The sequence below is a fragment of the Euleptes europaea genome, chromosome 1 (assembly GCF_029931775.1).
Source record: "Euleptes europaea isolate rEulEur1 chromosome 1, rEulEur1.hap1, whole genome shotgun sequence".
NCBI lineage: Eukaryota > Metazoa > Chordata > Lepidosauria > Squamata > Sphaerodactylidae > Euleptes > Euleptes europaea.
The window spans coordinates 73,013,821-73,039,711 of NC_079312.1; the positions used below are offsets into that span (position 1 = coordinate 73,013,821).

The 25,891-nt window shown below is 43.8% G+C and overlaps 1 protein-coding gene across 1 annotated transcript in view; it reads right to left on the minus strand.

Annotated features, from left to right (window-relative positions):
- The window catches only part of TEX264 (testis expressed 264, ER-phagy receptor), a 170,791-nt gene that overhangs the window by 114,201 nt on the left and 30,699 nt on the right, over positions 1-25,891 (minus strand). Inside the window, exon 4 of the mRNA XM_056865818.1 lies at positions 1,053-1,274. Within this exon, the coding sequence (XP_056721796.1) occupies positions 1,053-1,274 (222 nt within the window). The remainder of the gene's footprint in view (positions 1-1,052; positions 1,275-25,891) is intronic.

The window sequence follows — 25,891 nt, forward strand, 5'->3', positions numbered from 1 at the left end:
TTTTCCTTTCTCACCACCCATTTTATCAGCACAAGATACCACAAGGCTTATACGTTTACCCACAGTTAAATCAAAAGGAAGGTGGTGTTCAAAATGTTGCAGCTACACCCTGCTGATCCTTGAACCCAGGAGATTCCCCTGTTATCTGCACCACAGAGTAGATTTTTTCAGGAGAACACCGAGGTGCCAAGTGCAGGACAACAGCTTTCTCCAGAAGGTTTCTCCAAATTTTCTGCTGATATCTAACATTTGTGCCTCACCAGTCACCTGGAAAGACTGGGCCTTTCAAGGCGCCAGTAGAGTAGATATGATCACTGATTTCAGCAGCACTTTGAAAGTTCTAGTGCAGATCATGGAGCGAGATGGTAATACCTGAGCGCTAATCCTCCGAAACAGCACAAAGCAGGATGACGCCATATTTCATAGCTTTCCATGTGGCTGCAATTATTGCCAACAGCGTGTGTCTTATAAATAACTATGTACGCGAGCAAACAAAAATGTTTGCAAGGGAGTGCTCCCAGTGCCTCAGCAATGTGAGTGAGTTGGGCTTCTCGTATTTTCCATCCAGCTGCAGACCCTACAGTACTAAGTGTCACATTATCACATTTCATATATATGTGGCAGCCCAATTCTGCTCAAAAGAGAAAGATAATTTGGTCAACAAAAATAAGGATTATTCACAGATAAGGGGCTTACTCAAAGAAAGGCAGGGTTTCCTCCTACTACTGAGATTCTCTAAGTAAACAGCAAAATTAACACACACACACACAAAAGATTTCCACTACAATAACAGGCTAGTTAAGACAAACCATGCTCACTGCCCTAAGAATATTGACAGCCAGTTAAAGGGGGGTGGGGTGGGGGGAGGCCTGCTCAAGCCCTTCAGAAACCGTAGCATTCTGGAGGCAAGATAGCAGGAGTTTTTGGGGGGTCCCCATCATTCACCCCCCACACCAACATTACGTTTTCTAATGGGCCCCCAACTTGATGAAACTATGTTATGCATTATCATATAACTTAGCAGGAGACAGTTGTAAACTCAAGACACTCACCTTGATGTAAGTATCAAGGCTCGGGTGGACACGGTTCACTGCCAAATGGATGGACAGTGGAGTAGTGTAGGGGAAGGTTGCCATGACTACATGGCTAGGGGATGGGAAGCGGAAAATCTTGAAACCGTATTTCTGGAACATGCGGACCGCTTGCTCCGGTGGTTTCTCTTCTCCTTCACTCAGGATCGTACCCACCAGGTAGCGGCATTTCTCTGGGTCCACCTATGGAAAAAATAAGGGCTAGCATTAGAAGGCTGCAAATCCCCACAATGCAATATTTAAAATATTGGAACAATAGTAGCAACTCTGTAATTCATGTGATGTTACAGCAAATTTAAGACTTAAGTGTGGTTTTCAAACTGAGGAACTCTGGAGTTTGTAGTTGGTTTGTCAGGAGTTCCTCAGTGAAAGCATCAGTAATGACAAACATTTTCTAAACAGACTTGACCACCATTACCAACATTCATGCACAACCAAAGAAGAATACGGCTTGTGTTCTCAGTTCATATGGGCTACAGTGAGACCCAATAAGCCAGTGGGTATCCTGTGTAACTGAGAAGTCTCCCTATATCTTAATCCTTTGCAATGTGCAGAATCAGGAAGCATAACCACCATAGAGGCCAGAGCCTTGGTGCCTCACTTCCATCAAATGATCAAAATACTTGCTTCGAACCCATTTCTATAGCATTTACTCAGAAGATTATGAGCCCTGGAGGATTTGACATCTGTCACCGAGATTACCCGAGAAGTAGGCTACAGTTACCCCACATACCTAGTGGTTGTATTAGGTGCATAGGTACAAAGTTGAAATTAGACAAAAAGAGTTTCCATCTAAACATTAGGAAGAACTTTCTAACAGAGCGGTTCCTCAGTGGAACAGGCTTCCTCGGGAGGTGGTAAGCTCTCCTTCCCTGGAGGTTTTTAAGCAGAGGTTAGATGGCCATCTGTCAGCTATGCTGATTCTATGACCTTAGGCAGATCATGAGAGGGAGGGCATCTTGGCCATCTTCTGGGCATGGAATAGGGGTCACTGGGGGTGTGGGGGGGAGGTAGTTGTGAATTTCCTGCATTGTGCAGGGGGTTGGACTAGATGACCCTGGTGGTCCCTTCCAACTCTATGAAGGTACATACTAGAGGCTACTACTTCAGGTTTTACCTGCATTGTAGGGGGTTCTTTTTAATCTTGTTTTTCTGTAACGAAGATGCTACGATTCTATCAAGGTCTAATACACGGTCAGACCTCTTGCCTCTGAATCCGAAGCCTGAAAATACACTCTGTCTGGACAAATGAGCCAGACCTAACCTTTAGTGTCAGATTCTGATATCTGACAAATTTAACATCCACATGTGAACATTGAGAGAATAAATATCTCTCAATAACGCCTGTACAGCTACAGACATCCTTCCAGTGGAAGGCTCCATTGATTTCTATAGCCGAGAATCAATTTGTTACTCAAACAATGCCAATCATAATGCAGACCCCAATTAGAATCAGTGCCAACTCTCTGTCTATTATGAGAGAAGCAACAAGTGAGCAGAAGCAGCAGCAGCCAATTCAAAGGCCTGGCGGCTCTACCTGCTATCCAAAGACCACGCTGTGACATTTTTAAAAGATGTATGCAGACAGGCTTTTTAGGACTGTGCTGGCTGAATATTAAAACAACCCCTTGAAATTCTCAGGGCTGCCACCCAGACTACCAGTGCCATTTCAGATGCATGCTGCGAATAAGTTCTTTTTCATTTTCCCCACTGACAGGCACAGTAAATTGATCACCAGAAACCTAGAAATATGGATCAGAAACTTCTGAAACTTTCCTAAAGATATCAAAGCCAGGCAAATGATCAGTCCTGTAGGCAGGGCGGCTGAGAGGAGGGAACGGGGGGACAAAATGTAATGATGCTGAGTTGTTTTCTGTTGCCCCAGAAGGTCGGACCAGAACCAACGGTTTGAAATTAAATCAAAAGAGTTTTCGGCTAAACATTAGGAAGAACTTTCTGACAGAGCGGTTTCTTCAGTGGAACAGGCTTCCTCGGGAGGTGATGGGCTCTCCTTCTTTGGAGGTGTTTAAGCAAAGGGTAGATGGCCATCTGACAAATGCTGATTCTGTGAACTATGGCAGACCTTGAAAGGGAGGGCAGAAAGGGCTGCATCAGTGCTTAGCTCTTGTGGTCCCTTCTTACATACCCAGGGTAATGTCTATTGCCACTTTGGGATCAGGAAGCAATTACTTCCAGGCCAGATTGGCCAGGGATACCAGAGGGTTTTGTTTTTTTGCCATCTTCTGGGCATGGAGCAGGGGTCACTGGGGGTGGGGGGGAGGTAGTTGTGAATTTCCTGCATTTTGCAGGGGGTTGGACTAGATGACCCTGGCGATCCCTTCCAACTCTGATTCTAATTCCAGTTATCCATGTGTATCTGGTACTCTGAATTCCCAGCTTTCATTTTTTTAAAGTACCAGTAAGTATCTAGTCTTTTCCATTGTAAAGATATGTCTTTCCCCTTATTTCTCTGCAACAGAAGAGGCTAGAGTCTTACCTTTTTTATGAAAGCTGGGAATTCAGAGAACCTGTTACACGTATTTGCTCTAACATTGTATCTGCAAGATGACATTCTAGTGCCACTTTTTTAAAATGTAAAGCCTCCTGTGGTGGGGGGAGGAAACGGCCACCGCAAGGACAATCTCAGGGGAAATGGCTGCCATGTGGGTGGGGAAGATCTGAGTTGTCGTATACACATAGCAGCCATCCAGCAGCTTTAGTGTGATCTTTCCCCAAACTTTGGTGCAAAGCAAATTTTAGAAAGACTGGAGAAAAGCCAGAAAACCCTTGGGAGGTACACAAATGCACCTGATAGGGTTGCCGGCTCTGAGTTGGGAAATTCCTGGATATTTGGGGGGTGGAGCCTGGGGAGAGCGGGATTTGGGGAGGGGAAGGGACTTCAGCAGCATATAATGCCATACAGTCTACCTTCCAAAGCAGCCATTTTCTCCAGGGGAACCGATCTCTGTAACCTGGAGACCAGTTGTAATATTGGGAGATCTACAGTCACCACCTGGCGACTGGCAACTCTAATGCACAACAGTGCTGTGGAGAAGCAGAAAAAAACCTGCAACCCAACAGCATTGAAGCCAAGGAAGATAATCCACGTGGAAGCCATCAGAGGCTAGTTACTTGACTATAGTGAGTAGGGTTGCCAGGTACTAGCTGGAGACCTACTGCTATTACAACTGATCTCCAGCCGATAGAGATCAGTTCACCTGGAGAAGATGGCTGCTTTGGCAATTTGAATCTGTGGCATTGAAGTCCCTCCCCTCCCCAAACCCCACCCTCCTCAGGCTCTGCCCCAAAAATCTCCCACTGGTGGTGAAGAGGGACCTGGCAACCCTAACAGTGAGGCTGAGGCAAATGCCTGCCTATCCCAAGATGCTGCTAAGCATATCAATAAACCAAGCCAGCAGTGGAGCAAGGCAAGACCCCTCGCCCTTATTTTCAAGTTACCTTCTCATCCTTATTGTGGCTAGAAAGTTAAAACATGTTTAAAGCATGCTTAAAACATGCCTCTGTTTAGATTATGAACAGAAAAAAATTATGGACAGCAAACCTCTGTTGTTGTTATGAACATTCAAGTTAATATTTTCCCAAGGATCTATCAAAGTAGCAAAAGGATTATTTTTCTCTCCTTCTACCCTTTACTTGTATGGTGATCTGTACTCATCTGTATTAGTGGTTACAAATGTGGAATAGCAAATACCATTCTGCATTAAACAACACAAACAAGCAATACTGTAGCTTAAAATGTGACTATAATTTGTGTGTGTGGTTTTTAATAGATCTTGTTTTAGACTTAGATAAGCATATATGAAGTCTGATATTACTAGATAGAACTACTCCCCCTCCCAAATAATTAGAAGCAATTTAATTACATTTTAAACACTATTCAAGCAATTGTTTTTTATTATTGTGTATTGGTGATACATCTGATACTTGGCCTTTTGTAAATGCAACTTCACTACTGCAGGCATTAAGCTTCATGTTATATGACAAACAACTTAATGTTTTTAAAAGGTATGTCAGTAAGGAAGTACTACATCATATGCTAAATAATTAATTTACTGAATAAACTACTATAAGAGGTTATATCCACTTGTTCAGAAAACTTTAAAAGGGGATTAGACAGATGCATGCAGGTGGACAGAGCCATCAGTGGTCATTAGCTGTGATGGCTAAACAGAACCTCTATGTTCAGAGGCACTATACATCTGAATGCCAGTTGTTGGGGACAACCATGAGAGAGTGGCTGTTGCCTTTATTCCCCGCTGGCAGGATTACCGGAAGCATCTGACTGGTCAGTATGGGGAATCAGATATTGGACTGGACAGATATTTGATTTCATCCAGCAAACCTCTTATTTTATTCTTATTAAAGCGACAGTGCATGTAGTTACCTTACCTTCATTTTTACAGTGGTATTTAAAAATGTAATTCAGTGATCCCACCGCTTCTTCTGCATCTTTGAGTATGCTATTGAATTATTAAAGCGTACAGAAAGAAAGGAAACTGCAGTTTTCCAGTACTGTGGGGAAAAGCATTTTTTGCATGCCCACAAGTACTTTTCTTCCATCACTCAATTTGTGTTGAAAACAAACTCTTGGGCGAAGTCCTAATGAAATCTTGGCACAAACTGAGTGAGCAGTTGAACGTTGACAGCTGAGAGAGATTCTGTAGGGGTAGCCATGTTAGTCTGTTGTGGCAAAACCAAAAAGGAATTTCTGCCATCTGGGGACTCAGCTAACATGCTTCCTCTCTGTGGAGGATACAACTGAGTCCCACATCTTCCCAGTTTTCCTTCCCAGTTAAGCACATTTATGTTGTTGTGAGCTTACTTTTTTGTTTGGTGTGAGCAGAAATATTTTAAAGGTGTTTTTTTTTTTGGCAGCTGAATACTTTTTGAGAGAGATTGATTTCTCACTCCATTCAATGGGGATTATTCCCAGGTAATTTGTGTCTCATCTGTATTTCACTTATTGTGCTCTTCATTATTCAGGCTAGGTCTCTTGACTGGGGAGTCTTTCTGATTTTGCTTGTTCATTTTTTTGCACCACATACTATTGCAATATGCACAACACTAATCATGAACAAAATCTATTTGTTAATGAACAATAATTGTTCTATTAATGGAATCAGAAAGCCATGTGATTTGTTTTATTATGATATTTTGTTTGAGTCAGGGGTCATATGGGGGGGCAGATGGAATCTTTGTCTGGGGGCCCATGGTAGCTCTCGGCAGCCCTGTGGAAAATGTTACATCTCAAGAGACAAGATTTACCCACTAAATGTGGTCACAACACAGAGCATGATGAATCCTTCATCCTTTCATATCAGCACTAAAAACGGAATTAGAAATACTGAGGTAGCAACAGTAAAGTTAAAATAGGTGGGAAGACCTGATCTTTATAACCCAGTGCATTTGGGCAGACTTCTGTTTAGAGAATGTGTCACACTGTGTTTTGCGTCATAAAAAACAAAAGTAGTCCCCTTTGCAAGCACTGGGTCATTACTGACCCATAGGGTGACACCACATCACACCATTTACTAAGCAGACTATGTTTACGAGGTGGTTTGCCATTGCCTTCCCCAGTCATCTTCCCTTTACTCCCAGCAAGATGGGTACTCATTTTACCGACCTCGGAAGGATGGAAGGCTGAGTCAACCTTGAGCCAGCTACCTGAAAGTGACTTCCCTTGGTATCAGGTTGTGAGCAGAGTTTTGACTGCAGTACCGCAGCTTACCACTCTGTACCACAGGGCTCCTTTGCACCATAAACCCAAGGAAAATCCTCTTTGGGAGACTGACAAATTAACAAGAGTATAATAAAGTTCAAATCAAACTGGTCACCCAGATGTTACTGGTCCCAGATGCACCCTATAACCAATAAAGCTAGTCTGCTCCTTCCAAGTGTCCAGGCTTCATACAGTACAAGCCAACATACAGATCCAACAATACCCACTCAAAAATAGGTGATGTTATTGGGTGTATTAGATTCCACACTCCCACTGCATTCTGATTCAATTTCCAATTTTGTCTCTGTAAAAACAAGGGATGGGAGAACAAACTGCTTTTATTAACTTGTGTCTTTGATTTGAGGCTCTGGAAATCTCCAAATGGTATTGGCAATCCTGAAATAGCCACCTAGAATCATAAAACAGTTTGGGGGAGAGTTTATTCATTCATTCATTCATTCCCTACATTTATACCCTGCCAAAGCAGCTTACATCATTCTCCCCTCCTCTATTTATGCTTATAATAACCCTTGTGAGGTAGGTGAGGCTGGGAGTGTGTGACTGGACCAAGGTCACCCAACAAGCCTCCATGGCAGAGTAGAGATTTGAACCTGGGTCTCTTTGATCCTAGTCCAACACTCTAACCACTACATCACACTCTGCTCCAACCAGCGACACAGAGGCAAGTGTCTCTGAATAGCCACCCTTGAGCGAACTAGCCATATCATTTAGACTATAGTGTTTTTTAAAATAGCTTGTTCCCCCCACATGTGAAAACGCATAAACGGTTGACCAGAGGGAGCCCTGTCCCTCCCTCCACAAGAGGTACATCCATTACTGGACCTCAGCTGTGCCCTCACCCACACTGGAAAGAGACATTTTCTTCCTCCCACTGGCAGAAACCCTGCTCCCCCCACACACACACTGAAATATGAGTTTATTACACTTCTCTGTGGGCAGATCTGAAAGTGGGCAGCATTTCCCTGTGCTCCATGGTTCTGTCAGCACTTCATGATACAGAGATAATTCACTGCAATGTGGGTAGAGCTGCAGAAGTAGGATTGCCAATTCTAGGCTGGAAAATTCCAGGAGATTTGGGGATGGAGCCTGGGAAGGGTGTGGTTTGGGGAATGGAGGGCCCTCAGCAGGATATTATTACATAGACCCTACCTTCCAAAAGAGACCATTTTCTCTAGGGAACTGATCTCTGTTGTCTGGAGATCAGTTGTAATTCTGAGAGCTCTCACCTAGAGGTTGGCAACCCTATAGAGAAGATGTCCCAATGTGGCTTCCCTTTACAATAGTTCCCCTTTTAAAATTAGTGTTGCCAACCTCCAGGTACTAGCTGGAGATCTCCTGCTATTACAACTGATCTCCAGTTGCAAGCTTCTTATTTCCAGCCTAACTCACCATTTCCCCAATCTGCCAAGTAAGCAGAACTGTCATCTCAATACTATGTGCTATGTGAAATCTAATATACTAAACCAGAGGCCTAGAAATAAAGTGGACTTTATCTCCCACATGCTGCATCTGACCTAGAGATAAAGTGGACTTTAGTCCCTCTGTTGTATGAGCTGCCTTGAATTTGGTCCTCAAGAATTTGAAATATACCAACAATGCAATGTAAAGTACAAAACATAGGAGAATAATACAAGAAAGTGCTTGATGGTTTGACTAACTGAAAAGAAAAAGGAGATATTTGATCTATTTAAAGATAACACGCATTTAAGATAAATGCAAGTTTTAAAAAAAAACTCTGCTGTTATTGCTTTTCAATTTTCAAGAACCAACGTTCAAAAGTAAAATAACATTGATCATAAAGGCACCTCCATTTATAGATGAAGAAAGAGGCTCTTTGCTTAGATCACACAGTACTAGCAAGAATGACATCCACATATATGAAGACCCAACCCAACCAAAAAAATCCACCAGACTTTTCTGTGTACATAAACATCCGCTCTGCCAATTTGTCAATTCACATATGTGAAAAGGTTAAAGTATTCACCAAGGAGTAAAGCTTGAGGGAATCAGACAAAATAAACTATTAATTTGACTCTGTAATTTTTATACCACCCCTATGGAACAGTTCGGCAGAAACATCTCTCATATCACTACTACCAGGAAAGGCAATCCAGTCTAACTCAGCCATGGGATTTGTGGCCAGACATGCAGGGCTTTGAGCCAGAGGACTTCAAAGCAGCCTAACCTGCCACCACTATATTCCAAACCCGTTTTTCTGCTATATAAGGCAGCATTTTGGCCAAATACTGCAAGCAGGAGCTTTGCAGAAAGACAACTAATTGTTATTACTAGCTTGTGTCTGGGCTCAGAAAGGAGGTGATCACTTCCATCCTTTCCCCCAGGACCCCCTGATGGGACTGCAGTCAAACACCTTGTGATCTCTATAAGGGGATGGAAAGTTTGCTTATCATACATTCTTCATCATCGGAAAGTTTCCCTGAAGGTTGAAAGGTTCAACAGAACAAGCATTGCCATTCAAAATCATGTCTCTACATAATAGGCCACAGATTGATAAAGGGACAGAAATCAGACACTGGTGCAACCCTTCCAAGCTTCTTATTTCCAGTGCAAGGGGGCACATCATGGCAGATAGATCTGATGCCAGAAACAACACTCTTACACCCATTTCTCCTACTCTTCTGTGTACTGTCTATAATGTAACTCATTGCCTGATGCAACATCATCACACTTACCTTCCCTGTTTCCCTGCTTGTTACCAGCAAAAGCCAATGTTGTTTGTTCACCGAATTCATATCCAGACTTTCAGGGCTACCAAGGCGGCTAACAGGCCTGCCATTTCCCCAACAACCCCACTTCTGCTGTCTAGTCCCATGCTCAATCAAATGGAGATCATTTACGAATGCAGATTAAATAATGTCCTTGCATAAATGATGTTCTTGTGGCTTGCAGATTCCATCCAATTACGCGTATGCAGAGGTACTTATAGCACAAGCAAACAAACAGAAATGACAAAAAAGTCCCAAGGCACCTTAGACTTAAAATGACTTCATAGGCTACTTCTTTAGATGTAAATTGCCAAGAAACCCTAGAGTGCTTCCATGCTTTATGGTTTAATTTCAAAACAGGAATGATAATCATTAAAATCCATAGGGTGCAATTGCCTGTCCACTAACAGGGAAACCAATTTTCTGGCCATTCATACATACAACCAGTTCTGCAGCCAATGAGATTTCAATATAGTTGTCCAGAGGAGACCAAATAATCCCCAGAATTGCAAATTAACAATCTGAAAAGAGATTATTCCAGTAATGAGGGATCATAGCCGAAGCAAAGCCTTCAAAGAATTGCCACTTTTCTTCAAACCTCAGTTCAGTTTTACCCAAGTTCACACGTCAACAGTTTTTCTTCCATCAGGTACTGTTTAAGATTGCATACTTAGATTTTTTTTTAAGTTTTCATTTCTGAAGCAGAACAGACAATCCTGTTAAACTTCAAATTGTTTGAAGACAGGATCATTCCTTAGATAAAACAGTTCTCCATAAAATGTACTTATGGGCAGCAGGGGAATGGCTAAAGCAATTTCAAGGTAATATTACCCACTGCCTCCACTTCCCTGAGGTGAGAGGTTCAGGGGAAATGTGATGGGGCCTAGTTTTCTTTGAATGAAAGAGCATTAGAGACTTACAGTGCCTTTGTTTTATTTAATAGTAAACAAAGATCGTATATTGGAAGAAAGAGGGAACTCTTACAATTCACAAAACCTGCATCAGGTTCAGAGAGAAAGAGACAGACATGTCAAAGTTCATCACTTTCTGCCAACTCACAGCTCCCTGTCTCCCCTACTTTCTGACTGATCCTCTTCTCCATTCAAACTGCAAAACTGGCATTAAACTGTTTCTCTTCCCCTCCTCTGAAGGCTTTCCTCCTCCCAAACAGTGACGGGCATTACACCCCAAACACTGGAGGGAGATTCCCAGGTCTCAGGAAAATAACTACAGTCATCAAGGATTATTAATACTATATTGTAATTAGGGAGACTCTTCATTGGGGTGGATTCGGAGGTTACTTTGGCTGTTGAGAATTTTTTCTCCATACGTTATAGCGAGTAGAAAATGATTTAAAGTTTTTTTGTTTTTAGCCTGGTTTACGCAGATCCTGTTGTGGCACTACTCAAAACCTGTAGGTTAAATGAGTAATATCATTTAAGTCTTAAAAAATACTATATTGTACTGTTCTTAACTGCATCATTTTTACCTGTACTCTGCACTGAGTCTCATCAAAAAAAAGGCAGACTATAAATGAAGTAAATAAAGAAATAAAATTTAGTATCTTTCATTAAACTCCCAGACTACTCATCAGTTGGCCATTCAGTGATCTCACAATCTCACAACACTTTCATTCTCCTTGAGAAAGAAGGACAAGAGAACTGTCAAAGGTACCAAATTCCGCAATAACAAGAAACAAAAGCATGGGAATAAGTCTCCTTCTTTCTGAATATGAAGAGAAGTCCCCTGAATCTAGCAGACTATCACACCACATCCCTACACTGGTCTGCAGGTTGCTTTAAATAATCCTCCTGTGATACCGACACTCGCAAATTGCTCACTTACAGAAGGGAATTTAGATATTCTATGAATAAAGACTTTTAAGCTGTTAGTAAACCCTCTTTACAAAAAGAAAATCCCATAGATGAAGGCCAGTGTGCTCTCTTATCACCAAGCGGTACAGAGTTGCACACAACTGCCCTCTAGCCAGCACTCATGTAAAATATTTGTGAGATGGGGGCTACGCTCTGAGCCTGACCTTGATGATATATCTTGAGAACCTATCCTTCTCAAATCTTCTCTTTTTTCAAGAAGGCAAGAGGTGCTTTATTCAGTGACTGTTTGGGAGGATGATGGACTTATTTGGATCCCAGAAAAGTAGCCATGAATACATCTCTAGTACACTTAAAGGAGCTCACTACAGTATTCATGGGGTTATCCAACTCTATCTCTACAACAATCCTAAAATAAATTAAGGGAAAATATATTGATTGGCCCAAGGTCATCCAGTGAACTTCATGGCTGTTTAGGAATATGAACCCAGGTCTCCCCAATCTAAATCCAACATTTTAGACATTATACCACTTGGCTGCAAATTACACTATATTAGTAATTTAAGAAAAAGCACTACCCAGAATAGTTGTGAAAGGAATTTCCATAGATGCCTGAGCGACATATGAAGAGGACTCTGTTTAAGCCTGGGTTGGTCTTTCCTGGACACCATCTATCATTTTTTGTACTATTTTTAAGCTCTGACCATCTCTAAAACTTCAGCAATCTATGTAAGGTTTTAAAAAAGAGCAAGACTTTTGTTTGTAGGGCAGAAGTCCAGTTAGAACATCAACCACCTGGTTGTCAAATCCAGTTTGACAGGGGTGGGGAACCTCAGGCCCGGGGGCCGTATGCGGCCCTCCCAGAGGGTGTTCCTGGCGCCACAGCTTACAGTGGTGCTGCGGCGCCCTTTGGACCTCCTCTCGCCGACTGTCGGCTGTTGAGCAGCGAGAGGGAGGGGGAAAGAGGCTGGCGGCTCCCGGCGGCAGAGCATGCATGCAGGAGCCAATTGGGCTTCAGGGGGGGCTTTTGTGGACTCTGGGGAGGAAACGGCATGGAGACTGGGGCCCGGTCGCGCGGGGCTCTGTGCGCCGCCGGGTGTGTGTGTGGGCAGAGGAGGCTGGGGCCCGGTTGCACGGGGCCAGTGGGGGAGTGTATGTGGGGGGGAAGGCTTTTCTCTCTTTTCTTCCTCTTTTTCTGTCACTCTTTCTCCTTTCTCTCCCTCTTTTTCTGTCTTTCTTTGTCTCCCTCCGTCCTTTTCTTTGTCTCCCTTCGTCCTTTTCTTTCTTTCTCCCTCTCTCTCCATTTCTTTCTCCCTTTCTCTCCCTTCCTCCCTTGCTGATCGACTGTGGGCTGTGCCCCCCTGGCACCTCGTTTGCTCAAGCGCACTGCTGGCTGCCCTTCCGCCTGGGAGGGGGGAGGGGGGGCACCCTGCAGGCCTTCTCTGTGTGGCCTCCCCTGGGGTTGCAAACCTCCAGGTGGTGGCTGGAGACCTGGCAACCCTAGCCTCTTCCCCCCACACCGGGAGATCTACACCTGGTATGGCCCCTGAATGATGTCATAAATGTGCAAATAGCCCTTGGCAGGAAAAAGGTTCCCCATCCCTGCAGTATGACAATGATCTAGGCATGTTTATTATTTGAAGTTGTATATGATTGCTCAAAGACCAAGGAGTCAGCCTGTCTTGGAGGGGATTGCATTCCTCCTGAAACAGTAGATTCACAGTTTAGAGATGCTCCTGGATCCCAGCCTAAAGTTGAAGGCGCAGATTTCCTCTGTAACATGCAGCACCTTTTATTAGCTTTGGCCGACAGCCAGCTGTAGCTCCTCCTCAGAAAGCATGATCTGGCCACAGGGATCCACCTCTCAGGTTAAATCACTGGGACGGCCTTTTGAAAAATGTTTGGAAACTTTAGTTGGTTGTCCAACATATAGCAGGTATGTTAGTTCTGGGCAATGGATACAGTGATATCATTCACATACTGAAAGATCCTCATTGGATGCCCAGCCGTTTCTGGACACAATTCAGGTGCTGCTTCTTAACTTTAAGGCCATAAACAGCTTGGGGTGATAGTACTTGAAAAACTGTCTCATCCTGTACAGTCCAGCTCACCAGTTAATATTCTCTTCCCAAGCCTTCCTCTCTGGGCACCACATGAAGTGATGACATGGGTAGCAACCAAAGACAGGGCATTTTCAGTGGTGGCATCTCACTTTGGAAGGCCTTGGGGCTTGCCTGGTTCCTGCTTTACTATCTTTTAGATGTCAGGCCAACATATTTCTCTTTACTTAAGCATTTAACGGAGGGATTCCATTTTAAACTGTTTCAGGGGTCTATTTCTAGTCTAATGACTGTTTAATGGATATTATTTTACATTGCTTAATGGTGTTTTAATACCGATAATTTAATGAGTGCTTTATGATAGCCTTTTCATTTCATGAGCTGCCTCAAACAGGTCTCTGGAGAGGCAGTACATACATTTTCTAAACAAATAAAGTGCATTGTCTGAGCTCAATCCCCACTCCAGATTCTTCAGGCTACAAGAGGGAAAGCTCCCTTGTAACCAAGTACTGGGGGGGAGGGAGACACGGCTTCTTTGAGGACAGACATTTTCAGAGGCCAGTTCCTCCCCCATCCCTGACCTGGATAGCCCCAGACTGGCCTGATCTCATCAGATCTTGGAAGCTAAGCAGGGCCGACCCTGGCTGGTATGTGGATGGGAGACCTCCAAGGAATACCAGGGTTGTGATGCGGAGGCAGGCAATGGCAAACCACTTCTGAATGTCTCTTGCCTTGAAAACCCCACCAGGGGTCGCCAGAAGAAGAAGAGTTGGTTTTTATATGCCGACTTTTTATACCACTTAAGGAAGAGTCAAACCGGCTTACAATAACCTTCCTTTCCCCTCCCCGCAACATACACCCTGTGAGGTAGGTAGGGCTGAGTGTGACTAGCCCAAGGTCACCCAGCTGGCTTCATGTGTAAGAGCAGGGAAAGAAATCCAGTTCACCAGATCAGCCTCTGCCACTCATATGGAGGAGTGGGGAATCAAACCCGGTTCTCCAGATCAGAGCCCACCACTCCAAACCACCGCTCTTAACCACTACACCACGCTGGCTCTCAGATGTGACTTGACAGCAGGAAGAAATTCCTCCCCCACCTTCAGATTGCAAGGTATTCCCTCTCACAACCAAAAGGATGCTGTCGCGGGGGGGGGGGGGGAACCAATCTCACAGGCTATGACCCACCCAAGTGCAATTGTCTTGTCTCTTTATGCTTCAGGCTGCAGGAAAGCAAAGAGTAACCCATTTGCTTCCTTTCGGCCCAACTCCTAGCCCCGGCCAGCCTTCTCACAAACTGTTTACTGCTGATAGCATAAGAATAAGGTCCCACACAACTCTTAGTCCCCCATAACCGGCTGATAGGAAAGAGTTGGGGAGTTACCCAATATAGAAAAGAATGGGAAGACCCTCCCCCACCCTTTTTTAATATTACAATGACAAGCTGAAGAAGATAACAAAATGCGCAGTTATCCAGGATTCGCGTCTTGTCGAGTCCAGTTCCATGCACGGCTCTCGGGACTGTGGTATGGTTTTCTTACGGAGGCATCTCTGCATTTTAGCGTTGTTGCTTGTTGCTGGAAAGTGGATCTGTTGACTTTCGCATAGAACTGTGTGTGCACTGTTGGTTTTTATGTATATTAGATTTGTATGATATTGTCTTTGTATATGTATATCACATTCTTGTATGGTGTAGTAGTTGTTTTGTATCATAGAATTTTTGTATTTTGAGCCTTGGTGCAGCCTACTTTTTGTAGCCTTGCTATTTGCAGAATCTTATGCAATTTGGTTAGATTACTAGCTGGAAGTTGGCAACCCTAGTCCCAGTGTATCATGAAACACCGAAAGCTAAGATTAGGGTTGCCAGCAGGCCTGGGGGGAAATGTCCTCACCTTTTCATAGATGCTTTTTTGTGTTAGGGCAGCTGAATGTGGTAATGATTGAAGGGACAGAACATTTTTCTCCAGACCTGTTGGGAATCCTAGATACGATTAAGTAAAAAGAACAGGAAGCCCTATGATTGTGGGATTACTCTCACATTTCTAGACCCAACTCTCTACCTGCTATATAACACCAGTTCTCACCAAAGAAATTAATTTTAGGCAGAACACTCGGCTCATCCCTGCTTGATTCCCAAGATATCTCTGAAGCTGGGAGAAAAGGGATAGAAAGCCCATCACACAGTAACTGCCATTCTGCAACCTCCGACAGAATTCTATCTAAGATAGAGAATGGTGAATAATATTTTAGGAAGGCTGGGGGGGGGGGTCATTTTTTCTAAATGTTGTAAGTTGCTTTGAGGACCCAGTAGTACAAACTGGAATATAAAATCTAACAGCCCAATGAATGCTTCAAAGACTGTCTAACATAACCCCACATTATTTAAGCAGAACCTGATTGCCACAGAACCTGAAGATCTCACACTCATTAATATACTCATCCTCAGATTCCAACACAGGAACATTGTCAAGGTAGTATGGTTAGCAGGGGCCTACCCTGAGGCATCAGTATGAATATAGTCTGCCTCAGCAATCAAAAGGAAAGGGAGAAGCAGAACAAAGTAGATCTGTCATAGTAAGCCATGGAAGCACCAGCTAAAGCACTGAGACCAAAAGGCTTTACTGGTACTATGTTTATACTCTTACAGCAGGGGTGGGGAAGCTTTTTTCCGCCAAGGGCCATTTGGATATTTATAACATCATTCGCGGGCCATACAAAATTATCAACTTAAAAATTAGCCGACCAAGCCCCAAGCAGGCAGCTGACCCAGATGAACACCCCTGTGCGGGCAGGCAGGCATCCAACCGGTGGTGTACACGTCCACCTGGTGGCACAGGATGGTCCGTTGCACCAGCCGGGCATAGCCGTCCAGCCACATGCTGGAGTTGCTCCTGCTCCGCATGGTCGGGGCCGGATTCTACAGCCGGCTGCTGCTACCTCCGCCTGCAGGGATGAAATGAGGACACACTGGCTAAGACTCCCCCCCCCCCCGTCACGGTCTCTGACATAATTATGGTATTTTGTGTACATGTGCAGAATTAATTCCCTGTAGAGCCTGAACACATCATGCAAACTGAGCCATAAGCTGCAGAGGTTTGTGTAATGAAAAGCCTGTGTAATGCAAATGTCCTTAGAACAGGCTGACAGAATTCTCTCAAGGCCAGCTCTTTCAAGAACTAACTAACTAATTTACTCTGGTTTTGTCCTTGAAGAGAGAAGAGCAGAGCACCTTTCATTATCTGTCAGGAAGATGTAACTAAAATCGCTGTCAGCTGAATCTCAAAGGCAGAACAGTTTTGCCCTCCTCAAGGTCTATTGAAGATATCTTAATGTACTGAGAGTGCATTAATAGCTTTGCTTTTTATAACTTAAAGGCATTAAAGATTCCTGCAGTCCTATCAAGGATATGAGTAATATGCTTTCTTGCTTTCTTGCTTTCTGTAACCTTGCTCAACTGACCAGATGGTCACAAAGTGACAATGTAAGCAATAATTGTGTTTTATGAGAAATACAGTTAAATATTGTGCTACAGATTTCTAAGTAGTCTCATTTAATGTGTATTGCCCTAATGAAGAGAATGGTATAAAAATTAAGTATATAATGTGATCATGAAACTCAGAAATGAGTGTTTATACTTTAAGCAAAATAGACTGAAAGGAAGCCCATATATGGTCATGGGGAGCTGAGCAGTGTAACTATGGCATTACTGCACTGCTCAGGATATCTGATAGAGGGAATAAAAGGTATTCCTCTTGATGGATAAAAATGTTGTCTGAAAGTGTGGATAAAAGATTTCTCTTCACTCTTAATGAGTTTGAAACAGTATAAATACAGCCACAGTACAGCTAGAGAATCAGAACCTTCCAAAAGGCTCTCAGAAAAGGCTGACTGGTATGTATGGCTTAAATACTTTACTCTAGACTTTATGAATTAGATACTTTGAACTGAATCAGAATAATTTGACTGTTATATTTTAGAAGTTGGATTTTGAAACTGAATAGTATGTAAGACTTGCTTGCTTTTACTGCATGCATTGTAGTGCATACATTGTGCTTTGACAAGAGCTTTTGTAAAGGTGTTGAAGACTTGATGGTCTGCATTTGCACATATTTTACTGGAGGTATATCAATAAAAAGACTTGCTTTTTAAAAGTAAGTAAAGTTGTTGAGTCCTGCTTAATCAATGACTAGCTGAATAAGATACCTTCACTTCTCAGTAAGTGATACATTCTAACAGCCTGTCATCTGAACAGCACAACTTGCTTCAGCACATTCTGGCCCTGCCCCCTTTAACCCCTCCATTGTCGCCACTTCCGCCCCCAGCCACGTTTCTCCACAGCCCTGGTGGGAAAGGGTTAACACAGTTTCTTGGGCAGTCCTAGCAGCTCCATAGCTAACAACTCTTCTGCAAGGCATGCCCAAGACAGGGTTGTGCACATTTTTATTTAACCATAGTTAAACTGTATATCTGAATGCAACCTATGGTACTTTCCAGTAATTCAACAAAACACAACCTTCCTAGCTTCCATGTTTTCCAGACTGGGTGCACCAGAAAGACACTGAGCTAGAGTGGGAATCCAATATGCACAAGCACAAAAAATGTTATTGAAAGAACCAACTAATTAGCTTATGCATGCTGGGTACTAGGACCATCCTGAAATCTGTTCTTCTGTTGTTCACTATATAGGCAATCCAAATTAGGATTCTGAACAGACCTCTTTGGATTGCTCTCAAAAGGCATTTCAGCTCAAGTTAACAAAAACTCAATCAGCTTGCCTTCATTATATAGCATTTTTACAGTGTTTAACATACATTCTCCCCCTAATCCTTTAATAGTCCTGTAAAGTAGATAAGTACTATATTGCAAACAGGAGAGTGCTGAGGTTGAAAAACAGCAGCTCAGCTTGGGTGATATAGAGAGATCATGGCAGAGGTGAGATTTAAATCAGGGACTTTCTATCATGTACTCTTTAGCCATTAAGTGTGTGCCAGCTTCCTGTAACATATAGTGTGCAGAATTCTTTGCTTTTCTGTCTCTTAACACCCACATAGATATGCACTTTGATGCTGCAGCATAAAAAAAAAGTTTGGCGGGTTTTTTTCCAGAAACAGATGTAAATAGAGAAAGGTCTGTTGGTAAAAGCAACATTATTAACATCTGAAAGATCAAGTTTCAGCAGCTCACTTCTGCCACCATGAGCCCAAATGGAGAACCACATGAATCTTTTTTATTTAAAAAAAATCCCCACATTTTCTTAAAATATTTATATCCCACCTTTCTGAAAAGCAGAGACCAAGCCATATATAAAAACATAAAATCATGTACAACAGCAAGAATTTTTTTAAAAGGCAGTCATTTTTACAATCAACCAACAGTTGAGAAAACTGCTCCCCAAATCACTACCCTTAGAATGCATTTAGACAAAGGTATATGAAAAGAATGTTGCCTTACACCACTTTCTGAAACTCAAGGAGGATGCTCCCCTGCTTCTAATACCCAAAGGTCAGAAACATGGAGAATCTAGTTATTAGTACAAATGGATTTTCAACAACTAGATTAATAAAGACTGTAACAAACTCTTGCCTGCCTACCTAGATTTTGCCAAGGTCAATTCAGGGGCCTAACACAATCAGTATATACTATATTAAAAAAATGTGTTATCCAGATTAGATCGCACCTCAGACCTCCCATTTCGGCTTGGAAATGCTTTGGAAGCGCCAGACATCTGTTTTTTCCCCAAAACGCCTATACCACGATGTATTTCGTTATGTCGTTTCAAAACCGGCAATCCAAGGGGTGTGTTCAGTTACATACGCTATTCAGTTCTCCTCCCCTCTTTTTGTAACACCCAATGAAAAGCCTTTCTCCTCCCATCCCACCTTCCCCTCCCCTCCCGTTTGCATCCACCAATCATTATTGTTACTTAATTCCCCCCCCCCCAAGTGCTTGTGGTCTTACAAAGGAACACGGGAATGTTGGAACATTAGAGCAATCATTTTTATTTATGAAGGGTCCCAATCAAACATTTCCCTCATATGGAATGTCCTTGAAGTGGATTTTGTAAACAGTTTGTGGGCTTGAGGGGGAAGGAATGCAGAGGAGGGTGAGGGCTGGAAAAGTAGCGAAATTGCTGCGAGCGGCAGATGGGGGAGGGGGAAGCAGCAGGAGAAGGAAGGGAGAGAGACTGAGGGATAGAGTGCCCGTGCGCGCACGCACGCACACACACACACACAAACAAGTCAGGGCTCTCCTGCCGGCACAAAGTTTCTCCCCACCCGTTCCTCCTTTTCTCCCGCTGCAGGGGTTGAGCGTGCCTCCCTGCTCTCAAAAAAAAAAAAAAAATTATGTGCTCGTCCCAACGAAAAAATGCAAGATCGTTGGACCAACACCCGAAAAGATGGCAGCTCTGTGATTAGCACTGTGCAAGGAACGGCTCATTCTGGGGTTTTTTTGGGGGGGGAATGCCTGCATAGGTTGTGATTAGGGTTTCCCTGCCGTGCAAATGAGGCAGTTCTTAATGATGTACAGTGCTCCTTCGGATCAAGGATATTGCGCATGCGTGAAAAAAAAAGGGGAGGGGAGGCGGGGAAGCATCAGCGACGTAGACAAGCCGCAGTGCTCCCCCACGCTCCTCCTTGCGATATGACGATAAACCGTCTTGGGAGCAGTCTTAACAGGCACGGTGCGATCGGAAATGAAGAATACACATCCAAAACACACACACCCCGAGCACGAAGATAATATGCTGTAAATTGTTGGTGTGATAAACCTCTCATGCACCTTTTGGGCCATCTAGTGTTTTTTAACGATGCAAAGATATGGATGTGCAGCTACTTCTTGGTCTCTTCCAAGTTCATTTTCAGGAGTTTAGTAGTAGGAGCTATTTCATGGGCGTGGGCAAAGATATAGTTCCTGCTGTGGCCAAGAAGTAGAAATTTTACTGCTACTATCAGGGGGTGGGGGCTATGCAAGCAAGCCTGATTTACAGTTGCAACAGAGTAGGATAAACAGTTGACATGGCAGAAGGGGCTACACCCTGGCAGACCACGGGCAGAAGACCATATGTTAAAATATTTCCTCTAACATTCCTTTTATATAGAGAAGCAGTACAGCAAGCTAAGAGAGTAGGGTTGCCAGGTCCCTCTTCACCACCGGCGGGAGGTTTTGGGGGCGGGGCCTGAGGAGGGCGGGGTTTGGGGAGCAGAGGGGCTTCTTACTATTGCCGTCCAAAGACATAGGAAAGATACACTCCTTTAAGCGTTGAATGAATTTTGCACGGAAAGACTGAAGACTTGAGAAAGTTTATACGAAATGGAATTATACCGGATTTCCATTGTACCACGTCATGTTTCCGTTGCCATGTGATGCAATATCTATGAACTCAATTTACAACGTATTTGATATGAACTGAGCCTTTGTGCCGGTATATTCTTATATTTTGTGTTTATTTTGGGATCAATTTTGACCCATTGTCACATATTGTTGCTCCAGAAGTGTATTTGTATCTTATTTGTTCTCAACACATTCTTCTAATAGCAAGAATTGCATTGTTATTTTCCTATTTTGGAAATATTTGTCTTGTGCCATATTTTGAATTTCAGTACCTGGAGGTTGGCAACCCTAGTAATTTGATTGTCTCTGGAGATATAAAATTTCTAGAAATTGTGCAACCAGTGAAAACAAACTCCCACTCCCTTGTGGAGGCAGAAATTTGGGGGGGGGGGGGGAACTGAAATATATGCAATATATTCCTTTCTTATCAAACCTGCACATATTTTACTGGTAACGTCATAAAATACATAATTTATAAAACTACATAAAATTGTACCGTTTTGCATATTTATGAAATGTGAAGTATAAATGCCTTAAAGTGTGATAAGAAAGAGAACTGAAAAGTGCTACAGCCTATACTACCTTAGCACATATATCTTACTTTTTGCTATCTGGGAGGTAAGAAAATATAAACGTTTAAAATAAAAGCACAAAAAATTATGCAAAAGAAAAGGTGTTATTTGGAAAGAAACTCTCACACAGTCTTAATAGTGTAAGCAACATATTTGGATATCATGCTAACCTTTCTAAGAGAGCCAGCGTGGTGTATTGGTTAAGAGTGGTGGTTTGGAGCGGTGGACTCTAATCTGGAGAACTGGGTTTGATTCCCCACTCCTCCACATAAGCAGCTGTCACTAATCTGGTAAACTGGGTTGGTTTCTCCCCTCCTCCACATGAACCCAGCTGGGTGACCTTGGGCTAGTCACAGTTCTTAGAGCTCTCTCAACCCCACCTACCTCACAGGGTGTCTGTTGTGGGGAGGGGAAGGGAAGGTGATTGTAATCCAGTTTGATTCTTCCTTAAGTGGTAGAGAAAGTCGACATACAAAAATCAACTCCTACTCCTACTGAGGATACTGAACTATTCAATGGTGTTTTATCATTGTGTAGAATATTTTACATAAATTTATGCTATACATTCTGATTGAGTAAAAACCTTACCTTAAAAACATGGGGGGGGGGTTGCAACTTTTCCATTGGCATTCTCCCCCTTGAATTTTTTTGTGTGTGTTTACATCTCTAAGTATGACTAACTAAGCAGCGGTGGCTTCTATGGGTGATAGAAACACTGGGGGTTACCGCACTTGCATTCCCAGCGATGTATTAAGAGTTTGAAAACGTTATAAAAAATACTGTTCACACTTTGTTTGGCCCCTTTAGCTGTGAAGACGTTTTCCAAACATTTATAAGCTGTGGTATCAAAAAACGCTTTTAAAGCGATGTTTTTTGTAACATTTTCAAACTCTTAATACATCGCTGGGAATACAAAGTGCGATAACCCCTTCTGACTAACCATAGGAACTGCTGGGAAAACAAGGAAGATCAGTTCTCTGGGCTCATCTCCATTCATTCTTCAGTCTGCCCGAGGTGCTTCTAAGGCTGGTGGGAGCGCCACCATCATCCAGAAAATCCACTACAGCTGCTCCAGAGTAAAGAGGAGCCTATGGGGCGGGCAGGTTCCAGTGCACACTCAGCCATGAAAGCTTGCTGGGTGACCTTGGGCCAGCCACACCCACTGCGCAAGCCACCTCACAAGAATGTAGTTAGGGCTGCCGTGTCTTTCTTTGCCACCGGCAGGAGGTTTTTGGGGCGGAGCCTGAGGAGGGTGGGGTTTGGGGAAGGGAGGGACTTCAATGCCATAGAGTCCAATTGCCAAAGTGGCCATTTTCTCCAGGTGAACTGATCTCTATTGGCTGGTGATCAGTTGTAATAGCAGGAGATCTCCAGCTAGTACCTAGAGGTTGACAACCCTAAATGTAGTGAAGATTAAACATGGACAGGGGAAGAACCCTGTACTTCTTGGAGAAAGGGCAGGATAAAAATCTAATAGAACAATAAAAAGATATGGATACCCTATAGGCACACAGGGGTAGACTGGGAGATCAAAACTGCTCTGGAAAAGGACCATGCCCCCTCCTTCTGCCATACCCTGTTGGAGGGCCAAAGAACTGGCTCGACAGAAGATGCTGCCACATTCCTTCTCACGGGCCCGCTTTGTCTGGAGCAGCAAGGCAAAGCCAGGCTCTTCAGATTCCTCCTCACTCTCTGCTCTGCCTGGGCCAGCAGGTGTCACTCTGCTCCTCATTGCCAGCGGCACCACAGCGAGGGGGGGAGGCTCTGAGACAGGTGGCCCCCCGAGACAGAGTAAAATAAATGGCCAATCCACCTCTGCATTTGGGGAGTAGTTACCTGTCTTTCAGACCATGCATGATTATTCTTTGGGAACAGCTGTATCTCTGGTTATTATGAGATAAGGCACACCATCACATTCTTTTAAAATTCTCTTTTTTGCAGTTTGAATATCAATATACTCAAGAGAAGGGGTCAGCTGCTGCCATGCATGTTTGGGGTACCGGGCTGAATAGCGGACCAGACTGGATGGTCTGATCCAGCAGGGCTATTCTTAGGTTGATCGGAACCCACCAAGCAGTGTTTAAATGGAAAGACGCATACTGTCAAGCTGCTGCATGGCCTGACTGCGATTATCCTTCCAGTATCCATTGCCTGGTCTGTCCACAGTCTTGGCCTCCTGCTGACAACTGGCTAATGTATGTGCAGATTATTAGCTGCCAAAATTAAGTTCAAACCTTGGCTTAGGCACAAACACAAGAAACACTACTAAAACCTTTTGCTCCATTTCAAATAATCTGGAATAATTACTGCAGTCTCATTCCCCTGCTATTTTCTCTCCACACTCTCACCATGGAGACCTCAGCAAATCGTCAGGAGAGTCAAACAGTATTGTTTCTACATCGATGATTCAGGAGTTCCAAAAGCCAGCTGAAGCCTGCCAAGGAAGGAACCCAGCTGGAGGACAGCAGGGGAAGGACGCCTTCCAAGGAGTGTTCATCTAAGGCAGGGAAATCTAACCAGGTCCCAGAACAGTCAACTGGGACCAGTAGTTTCTCTTTATTAGACTTTGTTTAGACTTAAGTATTGCGGGGTTGCCAAGTCCAAGATGGGAAATTCCTGGAAATTTGAGGGTGGAGCCTGGGGAGGGGACATTCATCAGCAGGGTATAATCCCACAGAGTCCATCCTCCACAGCAGCAATTTTCCCCAGGGGAACTGATCTCTACAGTCTGGAGACCAGTTGCATTTTTTAATTAAAACATTTATATCCGACCTTTTCTTGTGGTTCAAGGCAGCTTACAATATTAGTTAAAACCTCTTCAGTTACAACCAAAAATAGGGTTGCTAACCTCCAGGTGGTGGCTGGAGATCTTCCGCTATTACAACTGATCTCCAGCCAACAGAGAACAGTTCACATGGAGAAAATGGTCACTTGGGCAATTGGACTCTATGGCATTGAAGTCCCTCCCACCTCCAAACCCTGCCTTCCTTAGGCTCCTCCCCCAAAATCTCCCGGTATTTCACAACCCGTACCTGGCAACCCTAACCAAAAATAAAATAAATATTAAATTTAAAATAAAACCCTAACCAAAAATAGCAAACCCCAAATCTCTCCCCCCTTTAAAAGATTTCTTCCATTTAAACCCGCTCAAAGGTCCTTGGAAACAGGAAGGCCATCAGAGCCTCCTGAAGAATTCCAAAGAGCCCCCCCCCCCTCCACCTCTTCAGAGAGCCAATTCCACATATCCAGAGCCATGATGGAAAAAGCCTGGACCCTGTTTGCTGCCAGACATGCTACCCTAAATAGTGGGAAAGCCAACAGATGGCTGCCTGATGACCCTAGTTAGTGCACTGGGACATATGGAAGGAAACAGTCCTTCAAATAGGTGGGTCCAGGGTTGTGAATGGCTTTAAAGGTCATAACCAGCACCTTGAATTGATCTCAGAAACAGACTGGCAACCAATATAACTGTTTCAAAACGAGCAACATGTTTTCCCAGCAGCTAGCCCTTTACAGTAGTCAGCCTGCAGCATTCTGGACCAGCTGGGATACTAGGCTGTCTTCAAGGCCAACCCCATGTTGCAGTAATCCAACCAAGAGGTTAAAGAAGCATGGATCAGCGTGGCCAGATATGCTAGGTATCTATAGAGTTGGCGAATCAGATGCAGCTGATAGAAAGCACTCCTGGCCACCCTGGCAACCTGCTTTTCAAACAGCACGGCAAAGGTCCATGAGTACCCCCAAGCTCATAGCCTGCTCTGAAAAAGCCAGGGTCGCTCCATCTAAGACAAGTGGATTCAGTCCCTCTAGAATATCAGCTTTCCCAACCAGCATTACCTCTGCCTTATCTGGATTCGACTTCAGTTTGTTTTGCCTTAGCCACCTGACCACAGCCTCAAAGCACTGGTTCAGAACCAAGACAGACACACCTGGAGGGTTGTATAATGAAATACAGAGCTGGGTGTCATCTGCATATTGATGATACCCAACCCAAAACCTCCAGTGTGGTGTAGTGGTTAAGAGCAGTGGTTTGGAGCGGTGGTGTCTGATCTGGAGAACCGGGTTTGATTCCCCACTCCTCCACATGAGTGGCAGAGGCTAATCTGGTGAACTGGATTTGTTTCCCCACTCCTACACATGAAACCAGCTGGGTGACCTTGGGCTAGTCACAGCTCTCTTCGAGCTCTCTCAGCCCCACCTACCTCACAGGGTGTCTGTTGTGGGGAGGGGAAGAGAAGGTGATTGTAAGTCGATTTGATTCTCCCTTAAGTGGTAGGGAAAGTCAGCATATAAAAAACAACTCTTCTTCTTCTTCTTCACACTCCCAAGGACCCTGTCAGCAGGAGACCTCCAGGCCCCACCACTCCCACCTGAGGGGTGGCAATCCTGTGTGTGTGTGTAAAGTGCCTTCAAGTCGCAGCCAACTTATGGCGACCCCCTTTGGGGTTTTCATGGCAAGAGACTAACAGAGGTGGTTTGCCAGTGCCTTCCTCTGCACAGCAACCCTGGACTTCCACGGT